We start from the raw sequence: 23,089 nt of genomic DNA, 5'->3' as shown, positions 1-23,089 counted from the left end.
AAAGAAACTCCAGTGACACTCCTGCAGATCAGGTCATGTTAGCTTTGCTAATATTAAGTGGCACCTTGCAAAAGGAGGGGACCACTGCAATTAAGATTAAGCAAAGGTGCTTAATCTTTTTAAAGGTACTATGTAAAGTGAGTGATGGTATCTGCCACACTTTGGAGGATACTTTTTTTTGCCGTAGAAAACGTAAGTTAAATGTCTTAACATCAGCCTCATAATCAGGCTGCTTTTCCTAATGAAGCAGCTAATATAAGTGCCTAATATTGTGATTGTAAATTCAAAGTTCATTAAGTGTTAGCACAGCATTCAAATTGGCTGGCTGGTGTGGAATTACCACATGCATGGCCTAGAAAGACCAACGTAAGGTCAGAAATGTTCATAGGATATTTAGCATTTAAAATATTATCCTAGCACCTCCTACCATTCTGTTTCTCTAGTTCTCTTACAGTGGATATTTATGGCAGCTGTAAAAGGGAAAAAGAAAAGGATCAGAGGCTGGCACACCAGATTTTGACAAGTTGCATATGAAAAGCAGTTGTGTAGCCACCATTAAATGTGATGTAAAATCAATTCTCAGGTTAGTTCTAGCCTGAGACAGCTGCCACTAAACCTGACAATTAAGAAAGAAGTTGTGTTAAAACTACTGACCACAGTGAGAGGAAGAAACAGGAAGAGGCAAAAGAAGGAAGGCGTGATGCTCCCTAACATCAGCTCTTAGATGAAAGTAGGAATGCTGTGGGGATGACCTGGTGCTGCTGGTGCCTTGGAGCACTGGATATGTAACACCCCCAGAACACACCCTGTTTAGACACCTCTTTCAGTCAGTACGTGGCAGGGGCCCCACACCATGGGTGGCAGAGTTCAGTTGTCTACACCTACATGTCTGTTTGCTGTTTGGCATGCTCCAGGCTGTACCATGGAAAACCAGAGCTCAGTTCAGTGTGCCATGCCTGATTTTTACTGCCTGTATGTCAGATTTCACAGCAGGTAATCACTCCCAATTGCAACCCCAGTGCTTGGGAAATAGATGCATCTCTCTTATTGCTCCCCCATAGTATGGGTGAGCATGATGGGGCAGGAAAGAGCTGCTGCCATTGGTGATTTTGATCATTCTTGGGAGACATTCTGTGTTACTTTGCAAAGCTCTGAGTTCAGGGCTCTTCTTAAAGGCTGCAGTTGCATCCTGTGAAGGTGCTATGCCTACCTGAATTCTTAGGACAACACTGTTCATTAGCATTTGTGTTACATCCATCATCAGTATGACTGTGATTTAGTGTACCAAGTTGAAAACAGTCAATATATAGTATTAAAGAAGTCAGCAGATTTGCTTACGCTAATCATGAACCAACCTCCAAAACCACAGTTGCTTTCAGTTTGGGTTTTTTCCTTTATATTTTTGACCTCAAAGTTGGGTCATGTTTAGACTTTTCTCCCATTAACTGGAACTTCTAAAATTACAGAGGACCTTCCACCTGATTTCTTTCTTTGAAAAGACAAAGAAAATTGCTTTTTCAAAACTATGTGTCTCAAAATGAATTTGACAGACAATTCTGTATGTCTCACCACCTTGTGGGTACAGTCTGTCGTTATGGGTCCCTAGGTTCCGTTTTTTTTCCAAGCCAATTTTTTATTCCCACCTTTTCCTGAGGGGACTTGTAAATCATATTCTGAAAGAGAAAAATTTTGATCTAACTTAGAGCTTTATTTTTTTAGCAATGATCAGTAGAGTATATTAGTGTTGCTTAGTAATGAAGTCTCTTGAGACCTGTCTGGCACATTTTTCAGAACATCCTATACTATTCCCTGCAGAATGTGACAACAAGATCAAATAAAACTGTATCAGGAAATCATATAGAATGCTACTTATATTACTGAATTTTGTTTTTATTTTAATTTCAGGAAGGACAGAAATGAACATTTTAGTGTGACTGGATTATTTACTGTCTGTTTTGCAGCAAGTGGTGTCATATAATTTTTCATGAATATGGTCATGAGTTTCATCAGTTTTCATGTATCATTTCCTCCTTGGATGTCCTCTATTGTCACAGATAATGATACTATGTCATTCCAAAAATTTTTCCTTCTGGGCATCTAAGTTTTACTTACATCTAGAACTATTCTGAGTGCATAGCCTATCTGAGCTTCCCAGTGCAAGAATAGAGACTTTGTGGAGGGAATCCTGTGCAGAGCTACAACAATCACTGAAAAGCTGGGGCATCTCTACTATAATGGGAAACTGAGATCTTGGACTGTTCAGCATGGAGAAGGGAAGGCTCAGGGGGTCCTAATCCATCTGCAGACGTTGCAAAGACTGGGGAATGAGAAATGAAGTAGAGGGAACTGTGTGCTGCTCATTAGTGCAGGCAGAATAAGGGCCTGTGGTCATTAAAAAACATTAAATTCCATCCGAACAGAAGAAAACATGCTTTTACTGTGGGAGTGGCTGAACACTGGAACAGGTTGTTGAGAGAGATTGACAGTTGGCCACAGAGATTTCAATATCAGGGAGATATTAAAAACCTGACTGGACTTGGTGCTGGAAAAAATACTTTTGGTGTCCCTGCTTGAGCAGGGTGTGGAACCATATGATCACCAGAGGTATCCACCAGTCCCTGCCATCCTGTTACTCTGTGTTACATGAATTTGTAGTCCTGTGTATTTGTACACATTACACTTCTTGATTGTGATGTATTTTAAATCATGAATGCTGTTTATCTGTTTGCTGTAAACTCATGCCAGTTTAAATTATCAGTCTCAATTTTAATGATTTCATGTCCCTAAAGAAATTGCCATAACCCTATACTTCTCACAAGACCATTAGACTTCATTACACTATGGCAAAGTCGTTATTTTAGGCTCTAAATCATTTAATATGTGAATACATTTTTCTTAGTATTTATATTCCTATTTTATATGAAAAATTTATTTTTTTAAAAAGCTATTTTCCCCAAGACCTAGATCATACATACTAGTACCATGTCTTGTTATTGTTATATTTAAAAGTACATTTTTACTAGATTTTTTTTCCATTTGCTCTTCCTATAGAATAATCTAATTTGTACATTGAGTCATCCTTATAAAGTCATTTTAATGGGAAATTCCAATTATGGAGCTCAAATCTTGCCTGAGTCACATAGGCACAACTGTTGACAGATGCTTTGTAATGGGCTACAAAGTATTTGTGCACAAACCCCAAGAAATCCAGCCTGACTTAGGATTCAAGCTGGTACATGGATGGCTTTGTAGCAGTGCTGTTTTGTAGCCTGCAGGAGTCTGAGAGGCTGTAAATCTGGATCACTAGCGAGTTATATAACAGCCTCTAAGTGAGTCAAATACATTAATGGTTAGATAAGATAGATATTTGTGTGTGTATTCAGATTGTAATTAGAGTTTCTAAAAAAGCTGAAAATTTATGCACATCTTCCCCAGTCAACAGGCTTTGGCAGGGATTAGCAATACTCCCAAGATTAGGCAGTCTGACAATCCTTGTGGCATGTAGTAAAAGTCACGATAATAAAGGCTTAGAATGTAACTGCACAATTGGAATGAATAAAATAGAAAACAAATCAGAAGTCATCTTTCTACAGTATCTCTTTAAGTTAATTCAGCATCCAACTAGCATAATTCTGAAAGGAAGGTTCCAGCCATGGCTTGTGGATAAATGGCCTGTTTAATTGTGAAACGTACCTCAGGCATGCTGGGTGGGCATCCAAATACACTGCAAAGGCCTTAGCTTAACTATGCAAGCACTGCTTTATGCTTCCAAAAAGGTCTGCCAAAGGGTTTAGGGGGTGTTTTGGAGAGCAATTCTTTGTTTCTCAATTATTTTATGCCCTGTTATGCAGGAATGAAAACTTATTGGCAGGTATTGGTGGTGATTTTTTTTTTTTCAGGGACTGAAGCTTAAAAAAATCAGTCCTAAAAATACATCTGGGTCCCATAAACTCGGATGTTTGGGTTCATCCATCCACATCTAGGTTGACTTAAGGTGCCAAGAAATACTTTTCCCCACCACCACTTTTTTTCCCTCTGTAGTTTCTTTCAAATATGGAGGAGAGAGAAAAGCAAGAAGGAGAGTGTCTGTCAGATGCCATCACTGCTCTGTGGTAGGGGCAGTGACAGGAGAAAACTCTCTGCTTGTGAGTTGCTTTTTGAATGGAAGGGAGGATTCTGCACTGCTCACACTGTTTCATTTGCAAATGAAAATAGGGCTATCCTTAATGCCTAGGCAAAACCTGGGATTCTCCAGGTCCTACACACTTACTATTGTACTTTACTAGACTTTTTCTTAATGTAATTTCTCTCTGGCTGTAGTCTCTCCCAGCCCACTGTTAACTGGCATAAGAAAGACCATGTCCGACTTTCCTTGCCAGCCATACAGGAGCAGGAAAAGTGTGGGAGAAGAGCAAGGGACACCTTTACCGTTTTTATATTGTGTGCTGTATGTTGTCTGCTAGAATGTGGAAAAATAGATCTGCTTGTCAATAAATATATAAGAGAAGATATTTCTTTCATCATTGTGGTAGGTGATAAGCCTGCAGCCATTTATCAACTGTCCAGTAGAAATAAATGTCTGTTGTCATTTTCTCACATATAATAACATTATACTTGTTTGTAATTTTAGCTGTTCATCTGAACTGCTACCTTTTTTTTTCCTTTTTCAAAGAAGTGATCCTAGAAGAGAAAGGATGCTTTCATGAGACTTCCTCCTTTCTTTGACAACACAACAAAATTATTGTAAAGAACACAAGATTAATTATTTGGATTCAGGAATCCAGAAGACATGCACTTGCTTAAAGTAGAATAAACACCAAGCAGTCTCACTTGGATTTGCAGTGGTTTTGAAGTTGAGTTTGCTTTTGCAAAACTGCCAGCATAATTTTCTCATCTTGCTATTCCAGAGCTGCAACTACATTTTCCTATCACCCTCTTGGAGACATCCCCACCCTTTGTGTAACATAAAGGAGATGATATTTCCATATCTCCTTTTGCTGCTACACCTTTCTCATATCTCTAAACAGCAAGACCTGAAGTTGTTCAGTACTCCAGCAAGCAAGGCTAGTAGGCAACCTACTGGAAGCTTTGCTTAAGAGGAAGAGTGTTTTTATAAAATTTGTTATGACAGTTTATAATACTATGTCTTCATTAGCATTGTTACCCCAATAGCAAAATAATACAATTCTGTACTGTACCCACAGTTTCAGCTTTCAATATGACAATGCCTACTCATCCTGCAGGGGTTATCAGCTGCAGAGCTGGAGCTTCTGGTTGTCAAGTGTGGGACATCTGGAGTTTGAGGCTTCTGTGAAGATATGGTATAAGGTTTGCAGTAGGAAGACTACTAAATAAGCTACTGCAGTAGGAAGACCTGCTAAAAGTACACAGGCTTATCCGTCTGGAGGTTTATCTACATGACCAGAAAAGAGATGGTCACCTGCCACATCAATGAGTATGGGGTGGCTTCTTCCTGTCAGAACTTGATGTGTTGTAAGGAAAGGAGGCATGAAGTCAGAAATCTTATATTAGAGCTTCTTAAAACACAAACCGTGTTTTATTATATTTGCATGGAAGATAGATGAGGATCATATAATATATGTGATCCATCACAATAGAATATATCTAGATTGGGGTAAATTCCTGCTATTCCTAGTGTGACAGACTTCTCCTGAGGAGGTAAAATCACTGCAGGTTGCATTGATTTGGGTTGGGCTCCTCAAGCACACATTTGTTATCCTCTTGTGTCTTAAAGCGCTGACTATAACCATCCTGACCTGCACAAGAGTCTGTTCTAGATGAGCTATTCTCACTTGTCCCATGGATACTCTATGCCTGGACTAGCAGTGAAACAGCTCTCTGTCTTGTAGCCTCACAATAGATCCTGTGAGGAAGGACCTACAGACAAGAGTCTTCCTCCCAGGCAGGGACTGGCCTCATGCTGTGCCCTTGTCTGCCTGAATGCTCTCTCTTCTCACCAACGGCCTGGTATTGGCACCCCCCTTCCCCAACATGGTTTCAAAAGAAAACAGCCTCATGAAGTAATGCTTAGACATACCTGTGAGGCCTGGAGTTTTGGCACCTTGTGGCCTCTCTCTGAGTTGAAGGTATTTTACAAGAGGAGATGCTGGACTCCTGCAGCACAGGAGCCCCCAACCCTGTTCCACTGCATTTGTTTTGCACCCAGTAAAGGCTGCAATTTGCAACAGAGGTGTTGAATTATTTTTGGACTCTCCTGCCCCACAGGCGAGGCAGAGGAGAGAACCAAAGCATCTGAATTCTTGTTGAACCTTACAGACCTAAATTCCTGTGTGATTGCAATTTCAGCAAGTTTCGTTACAGTACTCTCATTGGGAAGCATCTAGTCAGGATGAATTAATGTATATCATCATCAGAAAACAAGGAACAACCCAATTATCCTGGTTGTTGGGATCATTGCAGACAGGGAAGTGCTGAATTGGAATACATCTAGATCATCCCAGAAAAAAATAAAAAAGTCCAATGTTGTTAGGAACTTTCTTTTTTTTTGCATAGGAAGTAACAGGTAAAAATCAAATTTTATGACAGTCCCAAATCTACCTAAATATATTCCACATTGCCTGGGGATAATCAGCCCATGAACAACATATACCATATACCATTTAAAAAAAGGAGGGCTTTTTGCATTACTTTTTTAAATGGACCCATCTCCTCCCACTTGTCTTCTCCAGATCCAGCTTTTAAATTATTTACAGTACATTGTGAACTTATAATCATCTCAGAGATAGTAAAGTATTTCAGCTCTAAAGGGAAGGTGAAATTCCATGACTCTTTGTGGTGCAAATATTTTGAAATAGGAAAGACATTTCTTCTTAGCCTTTCCAAGCAGATCACGACATATAATTACAGTAATTTTACTGCAGAGCTACAAATAAAAGCATAAGGAAGGCATGTGGGCAGTCCTGCATAACTAACAAAAGATGAAACATTTGTAGATTCTCATCTTCCAAACCCAGGATCAGTTTCAGCCCTGGATACAGCAGCAACTGTCAGATACAGGTCAAAAAAAGATTTCAAATTATCATTGTCTTCCTAGTGACAGCAGTTCATAATTTTTTTTTTCTCAGAAGGTTATTCACTGTATAATTACCTGTCTCCCACCCAGTTAGGAAATTCTGCCCTGTTCTTCATCTGAATCTGCCTGGAACCGTCTTTCCGGCACCTTTTGTGAGTAGTCCAAGAGATTCACCCTGATTTCTGATTTCTGTATGCAAGTGTCTATACTCTGAGCTTGAGCTACGTCTCAGTTTTCTTTCAGTGAGCTGCTTAAGTTTCAAATCATGACTTACTTTCCAGTCCCTGGAGGTACTTGTAACCTTCTTTTGACCTCTCTCTGTCCTCATAATTTCTATGAATTTTCTGGGTTGTGAATGAAAAGCCATAAACAGAGCAAAGGTGTATCCAGCCTAGTGCCCTGCCTCCCACACCCAACACAGTCACATTTATAACAGTGCAAAGAAGGTGCTGCTTTCTTTCCTGCTACCTGATCAAGCATTCAAGTGAAGTTCATTGTGCTACACAAATGCTCTTAGCCTGAGCTGGGATTGCTTCCCATTTTCTGCTGGACATTCCTGGTTACCTTACCATATTTCTTGCCTTTGCAATGCCTCAGAAGCTCATGTTGACCCAATGCCTATGAATTTTTTGTAAGTCCTCCATGGAGCTGCACCTTTCCAATACAGCTCATTTGCAAACAAAACATGCAGTCTGATTGAGTGACTACTCATCCTTCGACCTAGCCTTGTTGTCCTTGACTCTCAAGTCCTGATCTGGAAAGCCACCATGTGTTGTCTCCTGTCAGTTTTTTTTCCGGAAAGAAACATTCTGCACTCCCATCTTCCAGGTTCAAAAGTGCAGAAGATGAGATATTAATATTTAACTTCAGACCACTTCCAAGTCTACCTGCTTTTCACCTTCCATTTGGAGAGTAAGCCTTGCCTGATTTCCAGAGATTTTAGTACAATGTACTCTAGCCTACTGTAACATGCTTGCAGGAATGTGACCTGAAAGCTTTCTATGCTAGAGGAGTTCTAAAAAGTGTGAGAGCTACTTAAATAAAATATAATTAAATACAGAGTTGTCTCCTGGGGTTTTTGAGACCACCTGCAGAGAAGGCCTAAAATGTAAACCCAACATTGACTGTGTGAGAAAGAAAACTGAGATTCCCTTATAATACTATGATCACTTTAGGTGTTGGAGCATTAAAAGTTACAGCAGCATTATAGAGGAAGGAATGGGTTTGAAGTACTGCAACCACATTTAATTCCTAGGACTTCTAAATGAACATGAGAGAAATCACATACCCAGCTGTGCAGGTGTTTTTGCACCACCACCCATTCTGCTATGCACAAACACTTACCCTCTCCTCACGTCTCCCTGCCCCATTCCTGCTCTCCATGCATTCTCACCCCTCCATCCTGTGTCTGCTCTTCAGCTTCGCAGGCACAGGCAGGCATGTTCCAGCTTCCTTTACCCACATGCAGGACCTATGCCCTCACCCACACACACATTCCAGTCAGTGCATACACACCAGACCCTGCACTTGCACAGGGCATCACTTAGAATTCTATCCTGGAGACAGGACAAGAAGCGGAGGCTGCTTGTTTTCCTGGCATTCAAGGTGTCTGAGTCCTTTTGAGGGGAACTAAAATTGCAAAATACCTTTTGCATATTGCTGGAGTTTAGGAGCCACCAGTGAGGTGAGTGTAGGTCTGAACTGCTCTTTCCCAAATTGAGTGGTTGTGATGGATTATATTTATACCTCTACTGTTCCAGCCTTTCACAAACCATCCCACACATCTCTTATATTAGAAGGCTTCAACCTAATATTTTTTGAGCTGGGCATATGGGACCCTGATTAAATCATCTTTATTTGTTTTTCTCCATTCACTCTCACTCCTCCATTCTTCTCTCTCCCTGTCATTATCACTTAAGGATCCACTAAAATATTACACAGTGGGTTTTACTCCTTACTGTCTTTTCCCCCCCTTGTTGGCAGATGCTTACCCCAATTCTGAAGTGATCTATGTGTGGACTAACAGCACCACAACGTCTGTGGTGGTGGCTGAAGATGGCTCACGACTTAACCAGTACCACCTGATGGGACAAACCGTGGGCACGGAAAACATCAGTACCAGTACAGGTAGGGGGAATGTTTCCATCCCATGGTTGCTGATGGCTGGAGCAGGAAGGGAGCTTCACAGGCTCTGGTTACTTTGCAGTAAGGCTAGGGAAGCACCTGTGGGATGTGGAGTGCTGGGGAGATCCCGTGCAGGTTCGTGGCCACTTAGCAGAGGCATTTAAACACTGAGAGAGTTAAATGCTAGCTCTTAGGTACATTGCAAGGCTGTGGCTGAAGATACATCCAAGATCGCGGTATTTACAGGAGTGCCTGAGAAGGCTTACGCGGTTTCTTGGCGATTGCCCTGGCTGTGGCTGCCAGCGCTGTTGCTGGCTTATTTCCCCGTGGGAGGAGCCACCCTGGGAGGCAAACGCCACCCACGCATTTGATCCGTTTCAATCTTCGCTTTAAAATGATTGCTTGATGGAACTGCGTGGGGGGAAGGGAATGGGGGTGGGGGGCAGGGGGGAACTGTGGCATGGCACGGCACGGCACGGCACGGCACGGCTCTGCAGCGTGTCCGGGGGACCACGGGGCCGGAGAGGAGGTGCAAACCCCGAGGATCCCCATTCCCTGCCGGGCTGGAAGCGGAGGCGCCAGATGTGGCAGCATTAGGGAGGCAAAGAAGCTTTAATCCCAGGCCGGGCATCCACGTGAGCTGTGCCCCCCTGCTGCTTAAGGCTCCCACGCAAAGGGCAGCCCTGGGTGTGCATTGGTGGGGGGGACCCCCGGGGGGGTCGAGGCCGGGACAAGGGATCACGTGCGCTCAGCAGGACCGGGGCTTCACCAGGTTACACAATGCGCTGGGCTGGAGAGCATTAGTGGCATCCAGCAAAGGGAGGGGGGAGAGCTGGGAATTGAATAGCCTGCCATGAAGAAAAGGGGGATTTCCACTGCTGGTGGTTTCAAGGGGCTTGGGCTGGGGAAAGGGGCAGCCTGTGGCAACATGCCTGGGAGCAATTCCTGCAGGCAAAGCCCAACAGAGTGTGCTGGTGATACACTGTGTCCCTGGAGAAAAATGATGGGCAGAGTGGTAGAGGACAAAGTATAGATTAAATCAGGAACCTTTTACTATCGGTAGGAAATTTAGGAGACATGAAAACAGGTACATACATGTACACTCCCACACAACTTAAGTTGGACCAAAACATAAAGATGCATAAAATTTTGTGCTCCAACTGGCAAATAAAAGAGGAGACATCTGAGCTTGCTCCTGTACTCCAGAAAGAACACAAAGTAAGAGAAGGCTTGCCTTGGGCAGCCACTAAACTTGACTGCCATCTCCATCCTATAGACATTCACCCCCTCCCTTGCCAATTTCAGGAGACACAAAGCTGATGCTAAAGTGAAGATTCATAAAGTCAAGAGAAACATATAAACATAGTGGTCACTTTTGCAGAAAAAGAGTGAGTACACTATCTCCCATTAAAGAGTAAAGACACTTTTTTTCCTTACCAGTTCACCATCATAGCCGCATTGTTTTCTGCAATGAATGGCAGCTCCCCTCTCGCCTTCATTGTTGCCAAGAAAAAGATCCAAAGGATGTACTGGAGCATCTCCTACAACCTCGTCCTACTCCTCAGAGCAAGAAAACCATCCAGCCCAGGCAGTGAGTGCTCCAGCGTGTCAGCTCCCGGCCACTTCCAGTTTGCCGCTTTGCCTGTGAAAGCTCCTTGTACTCCTCAGCCCAAGGAAACACTGCAGACAAATCCCAAAGTTTCCGCACAGTAAACACCTCCCTCACGTATTTAAGATTTATAATAAATGCTGTGTTTCCAACGTCAAGATTTTATATTAATGTCCTGGGTTACATCTGGGCTGGCTGGATTCTGATTGCAGGGTGGATCACAAAGAGCAGGACACAGATTGTAACCGGGGATTAGCAAAATACAAAAATCCGATTTTGCACAGGGAAAGCATCAGTCACCCATGGATTTTCTGGAGTTCATCAAGCTCGTAGGAGGCCAGTAATCAGCATTACTTACGAATGGCCATCTAAGGCATTTCTTCCTTCTATTGAATTGTTGAACGTGGAAAAGAAAAACCAAATAGTTATTGCATAATCCAAGTGCTTAGATATTTTGTGGCTTTTATGACATACAAGTCAAGCTACACAGCCCTTGCAGTTGCATAGACAAAATGTTTGTGTCTGTCATAGGTCATTTATGCCCTTCCTTCTAGCAGACTTTTTTAAAAATGGAAGTTCCAGACCCATACTGGTTCCTTGGGATTCTGCTGATTTGCTGTTTGGCTGACTTCTCAGAAAAAAATACCCTGGCATTCATATATCTCCAACCAATCTTTAAACGTGGAACATTTTAGCCATGGCACAAAAAACAGCTCTGTCATGTGCCGCCTGTTGGGATGTTGTTTTGGGTTTTTTTTTTTTTTGGCTGTGATTTTTATTTTTTGTTTTTTTTTTTTTTGTTATTTGGGGGTTTTTGTTCTAACATCCCCAAATGTTATTCACCTGAAAGAATGACATTTTACTGCCCACACTGCTTCTAACAGAACCAACATCTGTTATGTCCTGGTGGTAAAAGTGCTGAAAACAATCAGCTATGAGATTTGAGTCCAAGTGGATCTTGTTCTTTCCACAAATGGTTGCCCAGTTATTTTCTCCATACCCAGAATCTCTCATAGCTAACTTAGGCTCTGCAGTGGCACAAAACAAAACATAAACCCACTCTTTTGTATACTGCCAGCTGGAGCCTAAGCTCCATAATATCCAAAGCCTAAATAATAAAAGAATCATTCAGCTCTTCATTTTGAACCAAATAATTCAGATTTTTTTCTTTAGATGAATATTTCTCTAGTATCACTATAAGAGGGAATGTGCATCTTTTACGGGCCAAAATATACTGGATGTCAGCATAGCCAGGGAGGTATTTAATGTACCTAATGTCAGGATCTTGCCAGAACAGCCATTGATAGAACTGAGTCCAGGTATATCCAGTAAACAAACAAGCCTGGGGCCTGGTCTAGCCTCCTAAAAAGTACTCAATTGAATCTCAGCATAATGGCAATGGAATAATGTGTGTAAGATCCTGGAAAATCTGTAAGCCTGATCTCCAAATGCCATCTATTAGATACCAAAAAAAAAAACCCCAAAAAACCAAACAAACTGTAGCAGCTTTTAAAGCATAAAAAACCCTTTAAAAGCAGCTGCGCAGTAGCACAGCTCCATGAAGTGCAGCCATTTCTGCTCTAGGGCTTTTCATTAGTACTAGATTTGTTTTTGTTTACTAACAATAATTTGTTTTCTGCAGTGATGAGTGGACCCCATCAGGAACAGGATCCTCTTTTAAGTGCTACATAAACCTATAACAAAAATTAGCTCTTGCTCAAGAAAGCTTATGGTCTAAGGATAAACACTGGCCTTACAGAAGTAAAAGGGAGCTTTGCCGCTCCAACAGAGCCAGTATCTTGTTTATAAACTAAAGGCCAACTCAGGCAGCTTTTAGCCTTACTTTAAGCAGCGGTCCCAGGGCATTAAAAACCAAGCTGTGGGGCTTTCTTAAGCCCTAAGTCTACTGGAGGAAGTATTTCTAGTATAGACATCTCTGAAAGGGACAGCATGGGAAATCAAAGAATATATCAGCTGGGAGAAGAGCAAGTACAAAATCAAGGTGCTGTGATTATTTCAGTGGAGTCAAGAGTTTTGATAGGTTAAAGAAAATGGTAAGGTAAAAATCAGCTGTGGAGGGCCATCAGAATGTAGGCAGTCATTTTTTGTGTTTTTAAAATGAAAAAAGAGGGTCCTGTTGCTCTTCTGAAGCTGTGTAGATTCCTTTTTTATTCCAGCTCTGAGAGCATACTGTCAAAATCGATAATGCACATTGTCACTCCGTAGCGAGCGGGGAAACTGTGACTCAAACACATCCCAGTGCAGTAGCAACTGAGAAACAGTCTCTCTGCCTGAGATTACTGAGGCAGGCAGACCCTCCTGCAAATACTCCTTAATAAAGAGCAAGTGGGCTTCCTCCTGAGACCATTGTGTGTTCAGCCTCCCTGGTTCAAAACTACACTAAATGGAAGGGAATTAGGTTTCTCTTCGCAGGGGTTTCCTCCCCAGTTTCACAGCATTCCATGTCCATTTCCACGTCACTCTTCAGGGAACCGTTTCACCAGAAAATCAGAGATCACCAGAAAATCTTTATGTCTTTCCAGAGAAAGACATAAAGATTGAGACAGGATGTCAGTTAAGGTATTTCTGTGTTATTTTGTTTTCTAAAATCCTCATCATAAACAAGGTCTGTAAACTTGATGCAGAATAGCAGAGCTCCTGTAGCACAGTGTATGAGTGCAGCTATACCTGCAAAAACCCTTTCACTGTAAACCTCTTCTCTGCTAATTAGCCATATTGTCAGTTAGAAGTAATCTGCCAAATCTAATGGCTTAGTAATGCTGTTAACAGCTCAACTTGGAGCTATTCACTCAAGGCAGAATCAGTCTGCCTTGAATATTTTCCTTTTGTGGATGTTCTGTAGAGACTAACAGTCAAGTCTTGCAACAGAGATTATTGCTATAGTTGTTCTTGAAGGACAATATATATTTCAAAACAGGCATTTCTCTGATTCATCAGTACTCAACTGAATGATGAATGCTTTTAAATTTCTTTGACATCAGTAAAGAACTGTTAGGGTGTGAAGGGATGGATTGCTTTTTATTCTTATATTTTGTTTTTACTGTTATTATTCCTAGGAAAATAGTAGCATGCTTTTAGCTAGCAAGATTTTGGATTTGGGGAGCAGTTATCATCATGAATAACTTTCGATAACAACAAATAACCAGGAAGCAGTTACCACCAGGAGTAGCCCTCAGTAACAACTATATGGTTTTCCAGGAACAATCTGAAAGAACTGGTTAAGGTTTGATTTTTTCTGAAACATTAGGGAAGGTGACAGCTGGTCTGTGGATTTTTGAGTGCATTTATTTAGGCTTTTATTGAAATTCAGAGGAGCCGATAAACAGCATATTAAGGCAATGTTATGAATTTGGCATATGAAAAAGAAATGGAATTTAGCACTGCTGTGGCAGCTTTTAGGGAACTCTGCATGAAAGCAGTACAATATTCATTGCACTGGTGAACAAGACAGGACACAATATCCATCCAGCAATAGATAATATTTTGAAGGGCTAAAGTGTGCCAAATTCTAGGAACACTGCATGCAGTAGAGGGACATTTTTTTTTCTGGACCAGCAGTGTGAAAGGTTTGGGTACTCAGATTAATAAAACATCCCAGGATCTATATGAAAAGTGGCAGTTCTCGCAGAAGATGCTGGGACTGACAAGCCCTAAATGTGGTGCAGAAGGAGTGTCATTTTCATATTTGAAAACTGACGGCTTGGCTGTAACACTTTCGCTAATGAGGTTGCTAGACCTGCTGCTAAATCAGGTTTTGAAGAGTTGAGGGCCTTAATTGTTACTATGCTACAAGAATTTGTAGGACTGAATCAAAACCGGTGTTGAGGCAGTGCCAGCAAAGCAGATTTTTAAGCCTGTGAACATCACAACATTCCAGGTGCATAGGAGGACTGCAACTTTACAGTGTAGTAGGAATAGCAGTCATTGTCTTCTCCATTGGAGACTGAACGTGAAGACTGTGAGGATCTAGCAGCACCTCTGTCTCAAGTATTGGTTTTCCACAGGACAGAAATCCAGACGTTTTTTATGAAATTGAGAATGGCTGAGTAATGTCCTCAAATGGGGGGTTGGAATTGGTCTCGTTCATTCCCTAAATCAGTAAGCCTTCCTTATTTTACTCAAATGCACATTTTTCTTCTTCTAGGTGAATATACTATTATGACAGCCCATTTTCATCTGAAAAGAAAAATTGGTTATTTTGTCATCCAAACATACCTTCCTTGCATTATGACTGTGATCTTATCGCAAGTGTCATTTTGGCTAAACAGAGAATCTGTCCCTGCTAGAACTGTCTTTGGTGAGTATCCCACTTTCTCCTAGAACACAGATAGGATATTTGTGGCTTGTGGAAGTGATTTGCTGTAATAAAACCCCAGAAATTGTTTATTTCTGCTTGAGATGCTGTAAATGTTTTCTCATTCTCTTCTGGTTTAAACTCAAAATCAATTTAAAAGCCCTGTCTGCGTTGTTTTTGTAAAGTTATGACAGAAATTGGCCAATCGGTTATGTGAAAATTAAGGACAGAAGATGGAAGAATCAGATTAGTGTGATTTGTTTTGGGTTTTTTCTACTTTGGTGGATGCTGGATGGTTTAGAAAATAAGACATACGGATTATCATATTTAATGTATACCCAAGCTAAGCATTTGAAGCAGATATCACTTCAAGACATTTTGTTTATCTTTGTTGTAGGATGTTTATCTGGGAAAACCATGTGGAGGTTAATTAGTGACAATTATCTCTATTACCATCAAACAAATTAATATGACTTTGCATTTAGAAAATGTATCTTTTCTGAAGAAATTGTTATGGAAAAAGCCTTTTGGGTGTCATTAAATTACTTGGGTTATCCCTAGAAGGTTGCAGAAAATAAGCACTTCCTCAAGCAAATGTTGATGAATTACAAGATTTTTACCAGATGAAAAACAAGGGGAGTGGTAACAGTTTATTAAGTAAAACTTTTTTCAGCTATTTGAAAGGAATCAGTCTTCTGTACCATCCCCCTGAATTCAGTTGGCGGCTTTGTGAAAAAATCAGCTCAGCAAGTTGTATTGAGAGAATACAGGCAGTAGCATCACTTTGCTGACTTATTCTAAGTTTACAAAGCTGTAACTGAGAGGTGAGTTTTTTTATCTTGGGGAAATAGTCCCGCAGATGAAAGCATTGGCTCTTTGTCATTTACTGTCATATGGGAAAGGAGGAGCTACAGTCAAGGAAACCAGTAACAGTCAACAATTTTAAACATACAATCTCTGTATAAGAAAACAAAATAGGTAATCTCACTTCATTCTGACAGTTATAAACCTTGGGCTTGTGTTACCTTATAAATCCTTATTTAAATGCACTACAGCCAGAATTAACCAGAACTCCATAGAATAAAACATCTGAGCATGAAGGCTTTCATTTTTTCATATTCTTTCAAACTGTGATATGCAAACACTGATTGACTTCATGTGGCCTTCTTAGGTATCCTGCTGAATTGGGACCTGCTTACTCATTTGGTATCCCATAAGGGTTAGCAAACTGATCTCTGACTCATTTTTTTTTCTTTGCAGGAGTAACAACAGTCCTCACCATGACCACCTTAAGTATCAGTGCCCGTAACTCTTTGCCAAAAGTGGCCTATGCTACTGCAATGGACTGGTTTATAGCTGTTTGCTATGCCTTTGTATTTTCGGCATTGATTGAATTTGCAACAGTCAACTATTTCACCAAGAGGAGTTGGGCATGGGATGGCAAAAAAGCCCAGGAAGCTGCAAAAATCAAGGTGCTTAACTTATATTTTTTAAATACCTACAATAAAAAGCAGGTATCAGTATAGTTTAAATAACTGAAGGGTCAATTTTCAGCTTCTTTGTAAAAACGATATTTCATTTCCTCATGACATACCTTCCTGTAGAGGAAAATTTTCAAGGAAATATGGTGTCTCCCCTTCACAGAGATAGACTATCAGTCCCCATGATCTGTATGAAGAGACTGCTTATAGAAGCACATTGGGCATCGAGTACACAGGACATAGGATTTCAGTGATCAGACTTCTGATAATAGCGGACATACATCATGAAACATATCTCTGTAGAGCAGTCCCTGTATCCTCTCCTAAATAAATAACAATGCTCACACTGAGCTTCATGAGTCAGCGTCCCACCACAGTAAAAAAAAAGGAACCAAAGACTGGTTCTGTGAAAACACAAACTTTTGAGTTTCATGCTGAAATTAAACTTTTGGGTTAGGACTAACTCTTAATAAGTCATCTCCTAGAGAGCTCATACCCACAGTCATCCCAAAAGAGCTTACAAAGAGGCCAAGCTGGCAGGGGCAGTGAACCCTTCCCCACACTCTTTGCAGAAGCTGAGGAAATGAGATTCCCATCTTGTCAGCTGTCCTTGGTGCAGCACCCTCTTCAGATGCCAGGCCACATCTCACTGACAAAAGAAGCTGCTAATGCATTTGCCAGGTGGGATGTGGGTCCAGCCAGCGAGTCTCAGCTTTCTCCCATGAGGGACAGTCACATTTGAGCACGGGCTACAAAATCAAGGGAAAAACATCTGTTTGATGACTGAATTTGTTGATTCTGACTTTCATAATCAAAGACTGAATAGTCAACAGACATTAATGGGCATGCTTGATTATGGTGCTCAGCTTTTTGGGCGAGTCTCTTGCAAACATGTTTCCACTTTCTGTTCTTGTGGTGTAACATTTTGTTCTTTACGCTGCAGAAAAAAGAGCGCAACTTGCTGGGAAATAAACCAACTAATACATACAGCACCGGGAAGATGACTCCTGCACCAAACATGCCAAAGGACTCAGCCCCAGCTGTCATCTCAAACACTACATCTGCTCCAGTGAAGCCTGCAGAAGAAAAGCCTCCTGAAAGCAAAAAGACTTACAACAGCATCAGTAAGATTGACAAAATGTCCCGGATAATTTTTCCAGTGCTGTTTGGAACTTTTAACTTAGTTTACTGGGCCACATATTTGAATAGGGAGCCTGTTATTAAAGGTGCCAATTCTCCAAAATAAACTGAAGTACTCTGGAGCCACATGTGAGCCATACTTACAAAGCAGATGCTACCAAGGAAAATTTGAGATCCAGATGACTTTCTACGTTTGGGCAATATTCTTCAGGAAGTTTTTTGCATGTTTAATAATATGTACAAATAATATTGCCTTGATTGTTTCTACATGTAACCTCAGATGTTTTGGAGACGATTATATTACTTACAGCAACAGATCTTTATAAAAGATCAGAAGACATTGAACATGGCTTCTTTGCTGCTGAGTATCTTGCATTGATAGTTTACAAATAAAATAAGTTATATTTTTTAACTGTTCAAGTGTACTACATATCGTGGTTTTTATACTTCAGATGTACAGTCATACAAATATGGGCTTAACCTATATTTTACAGAAGAGCTCCACTATTGTCATCTGATAAGTTACTGAGTAACGCCAGTTGTAAATGTGCCAAATTATTAAGTGTAGGGCTATGTTTGAGCACCTTTACCAGTTACAGGTACTGCATTACTCCATAGACAAAATTGCTCAGCCCAATTTTCATTGGAAGTTTAATACAATGCAGTAAATCTTAAAGGGACTTATGATGATTTTCACTGCTTGAGACTCTAGTTTGCAGTGAAATAACACAGGGAGCAGGATGCTACTTATGTAAATAAAGATGATAGAATCTTGCCCTTTAAATGAAAATACAAAGTTTGTTTGGATTTTGCATTCCAAAGAATTATTTCTAATGATTCTCAGTATTTATTCCAAAAATTAAGAATTATATTGCATGAAATTAACATAGATTAGGAACATATTTGTGCAAATAAAACTTCTAACAACAGCACTAGACATTTTTATCAGGGTAAAGTAAATTGTGTTTGGACATTTTTCCAAGAAGAAGACTGTGTTATATCAGCAGAGATTAGCAGAAAAGAATTATAGTAAATCTGCAATAATTATTACTCGTTTCCCACTGCAAAAATCAATCAGCCAACACTAGAAAGCGTGATCAGGAAAAAAAATGTGCTTCATGACAGCAAGGTGTTTCAGTGACAATATTGACAGAAAGGTCTTTGTACTGTCCATCTGAAACTTTTCTATAAAACGCCTTGCTGCTGACAATGTGTTTAGCTTTCACAATGAATGAGAAAATGCAGTCTGAGTTTTCAGCTCTTTCCTCCTTGGCATCCTTTAATTGTTCCAGAAGCTTTTGTAATTAAATCTTAATGTTTAAATAAAAAATGCATTCAACATTTGATTGCAAAATGTCATTTTTATATGGGTTGTCCTTTCAGAAAAACAAAAGAGCACACCACAGAAGCTGAAGAATTAACTGGAAAGCACACATGCATGCACTTGATCTTGTGTGCACACATGACATATCCTCCCTGTTGCCCAGAAAGGGACATGCCTTGAGTGAACACAGTGAATCGAGTTGTTGCAGAATTTGGTGCTATCTTGCAATGGAGCAACAATCCCATGAACTTTTGGGGACAGAGGGGAGAGCTCATGCTTCGCTTTGAGGTGAGGGTCTGGTCTGGAAATGGGGAGCTCTCTGGCTTCTTTTGTGTCTTCTCTTCAACCCTTTCATTCCTAAAAATTGCCAAGAAAAAAATCTCATATGTCTATTGTTTTTGAAGCATTTTGTTTGATTCTATGGAATGAGAAATTCATAAACTTTTGGGGGCAATAGAGAAGCCATGGGATGGAGCAAGTGACAGTACTCTGATAAACAGGAGCAAAGGAGGGGACACACTCATCTATTCAGTGCTAGCTTGAGCTGAGGTGAAGATATAGATCTCTGTTTTCATGTTGCATGCCTCTGTGTCTTTGAACAGCTGCACATCTCCTTGTTCATCATCCCCTTGGGGAATTCCTTTGGCCCTTCAGGGATCAAAAACTATGAAAAATCGCACTGCTTATTGCAACGCAAAACTTTATAAATAAATCCCTTGGCTATTTCGTCAGGTGAGAAACTCGAAGAATTACATGAATGAGTTTTTGTGAATGAGAAACTCAGAGCCGTCTTTGAGTAGCGTCTTCTTCAGGCCAGTTCTGGAGAAACTCCCCAGAGAATTTCTGTACTTTGTTTTATCTGCTTACACCCAAGTCTGACTCTTACTCTGTATTACAGCATCATTTCCTCGTTTTTACTGCAGGACTTAGTGAAAGGATCTCTAAATCTACTCTATTTTACTTACATGGAAGATAATCTTCAACAAATATGGGTCTACCTGCAGCGTATGCTTGTGCATGAACACTAGGTGTCCCATAGTCTGGAAGATGCTTCAATAGGCCAACACACTCCAGGCTGGAATACTTAAATGCTATTGCCTTGCATTATATCCTGCCTCACAATTTACATCTCTCCACAGTCAGTGGAACTGTGTGTGTGGAAGATCACTACTCACTGAGATGTTATCTGAACTGTGGGACATGGGAGCATTTTCCAGGTCCTGGCTCAACCACGACATCTTGGCTTTGTCCTTCCCCAGGGTGGGGTGGTGTCTGGATGTGCATCAACTTCCTCTGATATCCCCTGGAAGTAGCTTGGGCTTTTGGGAATGCAGTAAGCTGTTCATTGTCCCCAGCACGGATGAACTAGGACCCTGCAGGACACAGCTACTTCACAGCTTAGTCATGGCCACAGGGAGTAATAAATAGGAATTGCTTCTCATTGATTTTTTCACGTATGCTTTCATGAAAAAAGAGTTGAGAAGTGAATTACAACAATTCAGCACTATAGGGGAAGTTTGTACAGGCTGCTGCCAAATTTCCTTCCTTACATCCCTTATAAATGAAAGAACAAGTCAAATACAATGGAAGAGATTTTTAATTTCTGATATTTGAGCTGTGCCAGCTTACTTCAAGGATGAATTTAAGCAACAGTGTATGTTCTAAAACTGAAGCCTCTTCTGTTATCTTGAGTTGTGTTCAGCTTTTTTCTAAATGGAATGTGCCCTCTGTGGAATAACTGAACATATTTATACAAAACTGAGGAAGTAATGATTTTATGAAATAATCTCATCTTTCAAAAATTCTTGATCAACATCTAAGGTAAATTTTGAAGAAAAATTAATGAAACTATTTTGCTTTTCATTTTATGTAGAGAGGAGGAATGTAGTGCTTGCAGATTTTTTAAATCTGGAGATAAAGTTCTTTGTAATAAGGATGTATTTCCCTATTACCCTTTCTTCTCAGATTGGAATTGACACTGAAATGATAAAATTGCTTGAGTCCTTTCTAACTTTTCCTATGTTTTTATGTCACTACAAATGCTTAAGTATGGTCATTGCATGGTGACTCTCAGATGGCATCCTTACTTTACCAATTTTGCATCTTCCACTATGTTGTTATAGACATTTGTTCAATTTTGAGAAGATAGAAAGATTGGAAGTTAGATTTTCTGAAGCCCGAAGGACTTCTGAAGGATCTTCCAAGGATTACCCCTAATTTAGACTGAAGTGTAAGTGTTCCATTCTGTAATGTATTATTTCATTTTCCGTGCCATCCTCAAAAGCAATTATCACTTCTCACAGTCATAATGTCTTAAAAGTTGCTGCTTAAATTAGTCCCTGGCTAAAAGTGAAGTAAAAAGTAAGAATATTGATTGAAGATACCAACTAATTTCAGTTAGATGAATTTGGAGAGTTTTGAGAAATCCTGATAGATTGCAATGGACTGTACTAACAATGATAGGCTGGATTTATAGGTAGGAAAATTATTACAAATAGGGCAACCACCCACTATAACTTAACACATAAATTATAATAAATGTTGGATCCAGCCATCAAAGGCAGTTAGGCCTCAGTGGATCTGAGCTCAGTTCTTCATTCACTGGGGGTTGGTGGTTTTGATGTTCTCAGGACAGCTGCTCAAGGGTGGCCTGGCCCCAGAGGAGCGGCCCTGCCTGCCCTGGATGTCCATGCTTCTTCCAGAAGTCTACACGAAGTTGCTGAAAAGCTGCAGCGTAGCAGCATCAGGAGGAATTCTCCCTGTCCTGCCCATGAGCCAGAGAGAAGAGAGCCCTGTGCTGAAGGACAGAACTGAGAGCACACAGAAATTGTCAGGACCTCTGGGATTCAACTTCCTACCTAAAGGCTCCAGCAGGAGCAACAGCTGGCTCAAGCCTCTTAGAAGTTTCTAATAAGCCTTCAGCTGGAGGACTCCAGGATCTGTAGGATATGGATTTCAGGTCCTTCCTTCTTTGTCTCAGAGCAGCCCCAGCTCCCTTCTTTGCTTCTCATGGTATATAGGTAGCCCTGGGGTGCCAGGAAAACCACCAGTAGGGCTCTCCTTCACACTGCATCTCAGAAAATTCAGATGCCCAAACTATTCAGTGCTTGAGATGGGGCTCCCAGTTCTAGCAAGTGAGGAATTTGATCCACAAGTCCCATTCCCTTCTTTGGCATTTCCCCCCTTATTTATGCCAGCTAGCTCCCTACACAGCTACTTTTAGAGACTCATGCTTCTCCACTGCACAGGACATACCACAGAGGTATCCCTCAGGTTGAAAATAGAGTCGCCCTCTGTGAAAGTGCAATGCAGGTAAGTTAAAATGTGGATGCATTTTGTTGTGCTGAAGAATATTACTGAGAACATCATCATTTTAGCCATGGCACAAATAATTATGCTATAATTACATAGCATGATTAAATGTTCTTTTGTTAAAACCTGTGCTGGATAATCATGACCCTTACCTGAATATACAACTTGAAAGGTTCAGCAAAGGCAGAGAGTGTGCTTAAAAGTAAAATAAGAGGATGTGAGTATGAAAAGGAGGAGCAGAAAGGAACGAGGCATGAGGTGTAATGAAGAGTGATGCTAAAGTATCCCTTTGGCATTAACACGCCGAGGACAACGGGAAAAAAACCTTAAGCATCACCTTTTTTCCTACGGTCTGAGAAGAAGGAGTTAATAATCGATGAACCATATTGCTCCGATCGAGCCTTGGGAATTTCTGACACTCTGCAAGGAAAGAGGGGACACTGTGAGGGTCTTTCTCGAGGTCTGAGTGACTCGATGGTCACAGAGAGTTCCTTTCACGGCTCAGGGGTAACCGAGCGCTCTGCCGCCGGCTGGAGGCAGCGTGGGGTGGGAGACCCGGCCCGATCCCCCGCGCTTCCCGCCGCCGCCGCCAGAGGATCCCGGCACCGCGGCAGGATGCGCTGAGGGCGGGATGGGGCTGGCGGGCGAGGAAGAGGCGGAGCGATGCCCGACGGAGCCGCCGCGGCGGGGAAGCCTCTGCCGGCTCCCTCCCATCCCGCACGGGGGTCCC

General features: G+C 41.1%; 1 protein-coding gene across 8 annotated transcripts in view; it reads left to right on the top strand.

Annotated features, from left to right (window-relative positions):
* GABRA5 (gamma-aminobutyric acid type A receptor subunit alpha5) overlaps nucleotides 1-19,064 on the top strand; it is a 56,496-nt gene extending 37,432 nt beyond the window's left edge. For 7 of the 8 annotated variants that reach the window (XM_041717384.2, XM_041717371.2, XM_041717368.2 and 4 more), the window contains 4 exons: nucleotides 9,038-9,181; nucleotides 14,953-15,105; nucleotides 16,363-16,574; nucleotides 17,527-19,064. In XM_041717384.2, the coding sequence (XP_041573318.1) occupies nucleotides 9,038-9,181; nucleotides 14,953-15,105; nucleotides 16,363-16,574; nucleotides 17,527-17,829 (812 nt within the window). In that variant the 3' untranslated portion in view covers nucleotides 17,830-19,064. Of the gene's footprint in view, nucleotides 1-9,037; nucleotides 9,182-10,618; nucleotides 10,770-14,952; nucleotides 15,106-16,362; nucleotides 16,575-17,526 lie in introns of those variants that run through there. The other variant, XM_072932259.1, reaches the window with a different exon arrangement.
* Nucleotides 19,065-23,089: the final 4,025 nt, after the last annotated feature.

The sequence above is a fragment of the Taeniopygia guttata genome, chromosome 1 (genome assembly GCF_048771995.1).
Source record: "Taeniopygia guttata chromosome 1, bTaeGut7.mat, whole genome shotgun sequence".
NCBI lineage: Eukaryota > Metazoa > Chordata > Aves > Passeriformes > Estrildidae > Taeniopygia > Taeniopygia guttata.
The sequence above is the reverse complement of the archived record's forward strand: the minus strand, read 5'-3'. Positions and strand labels throughout refer to the sequence as shown.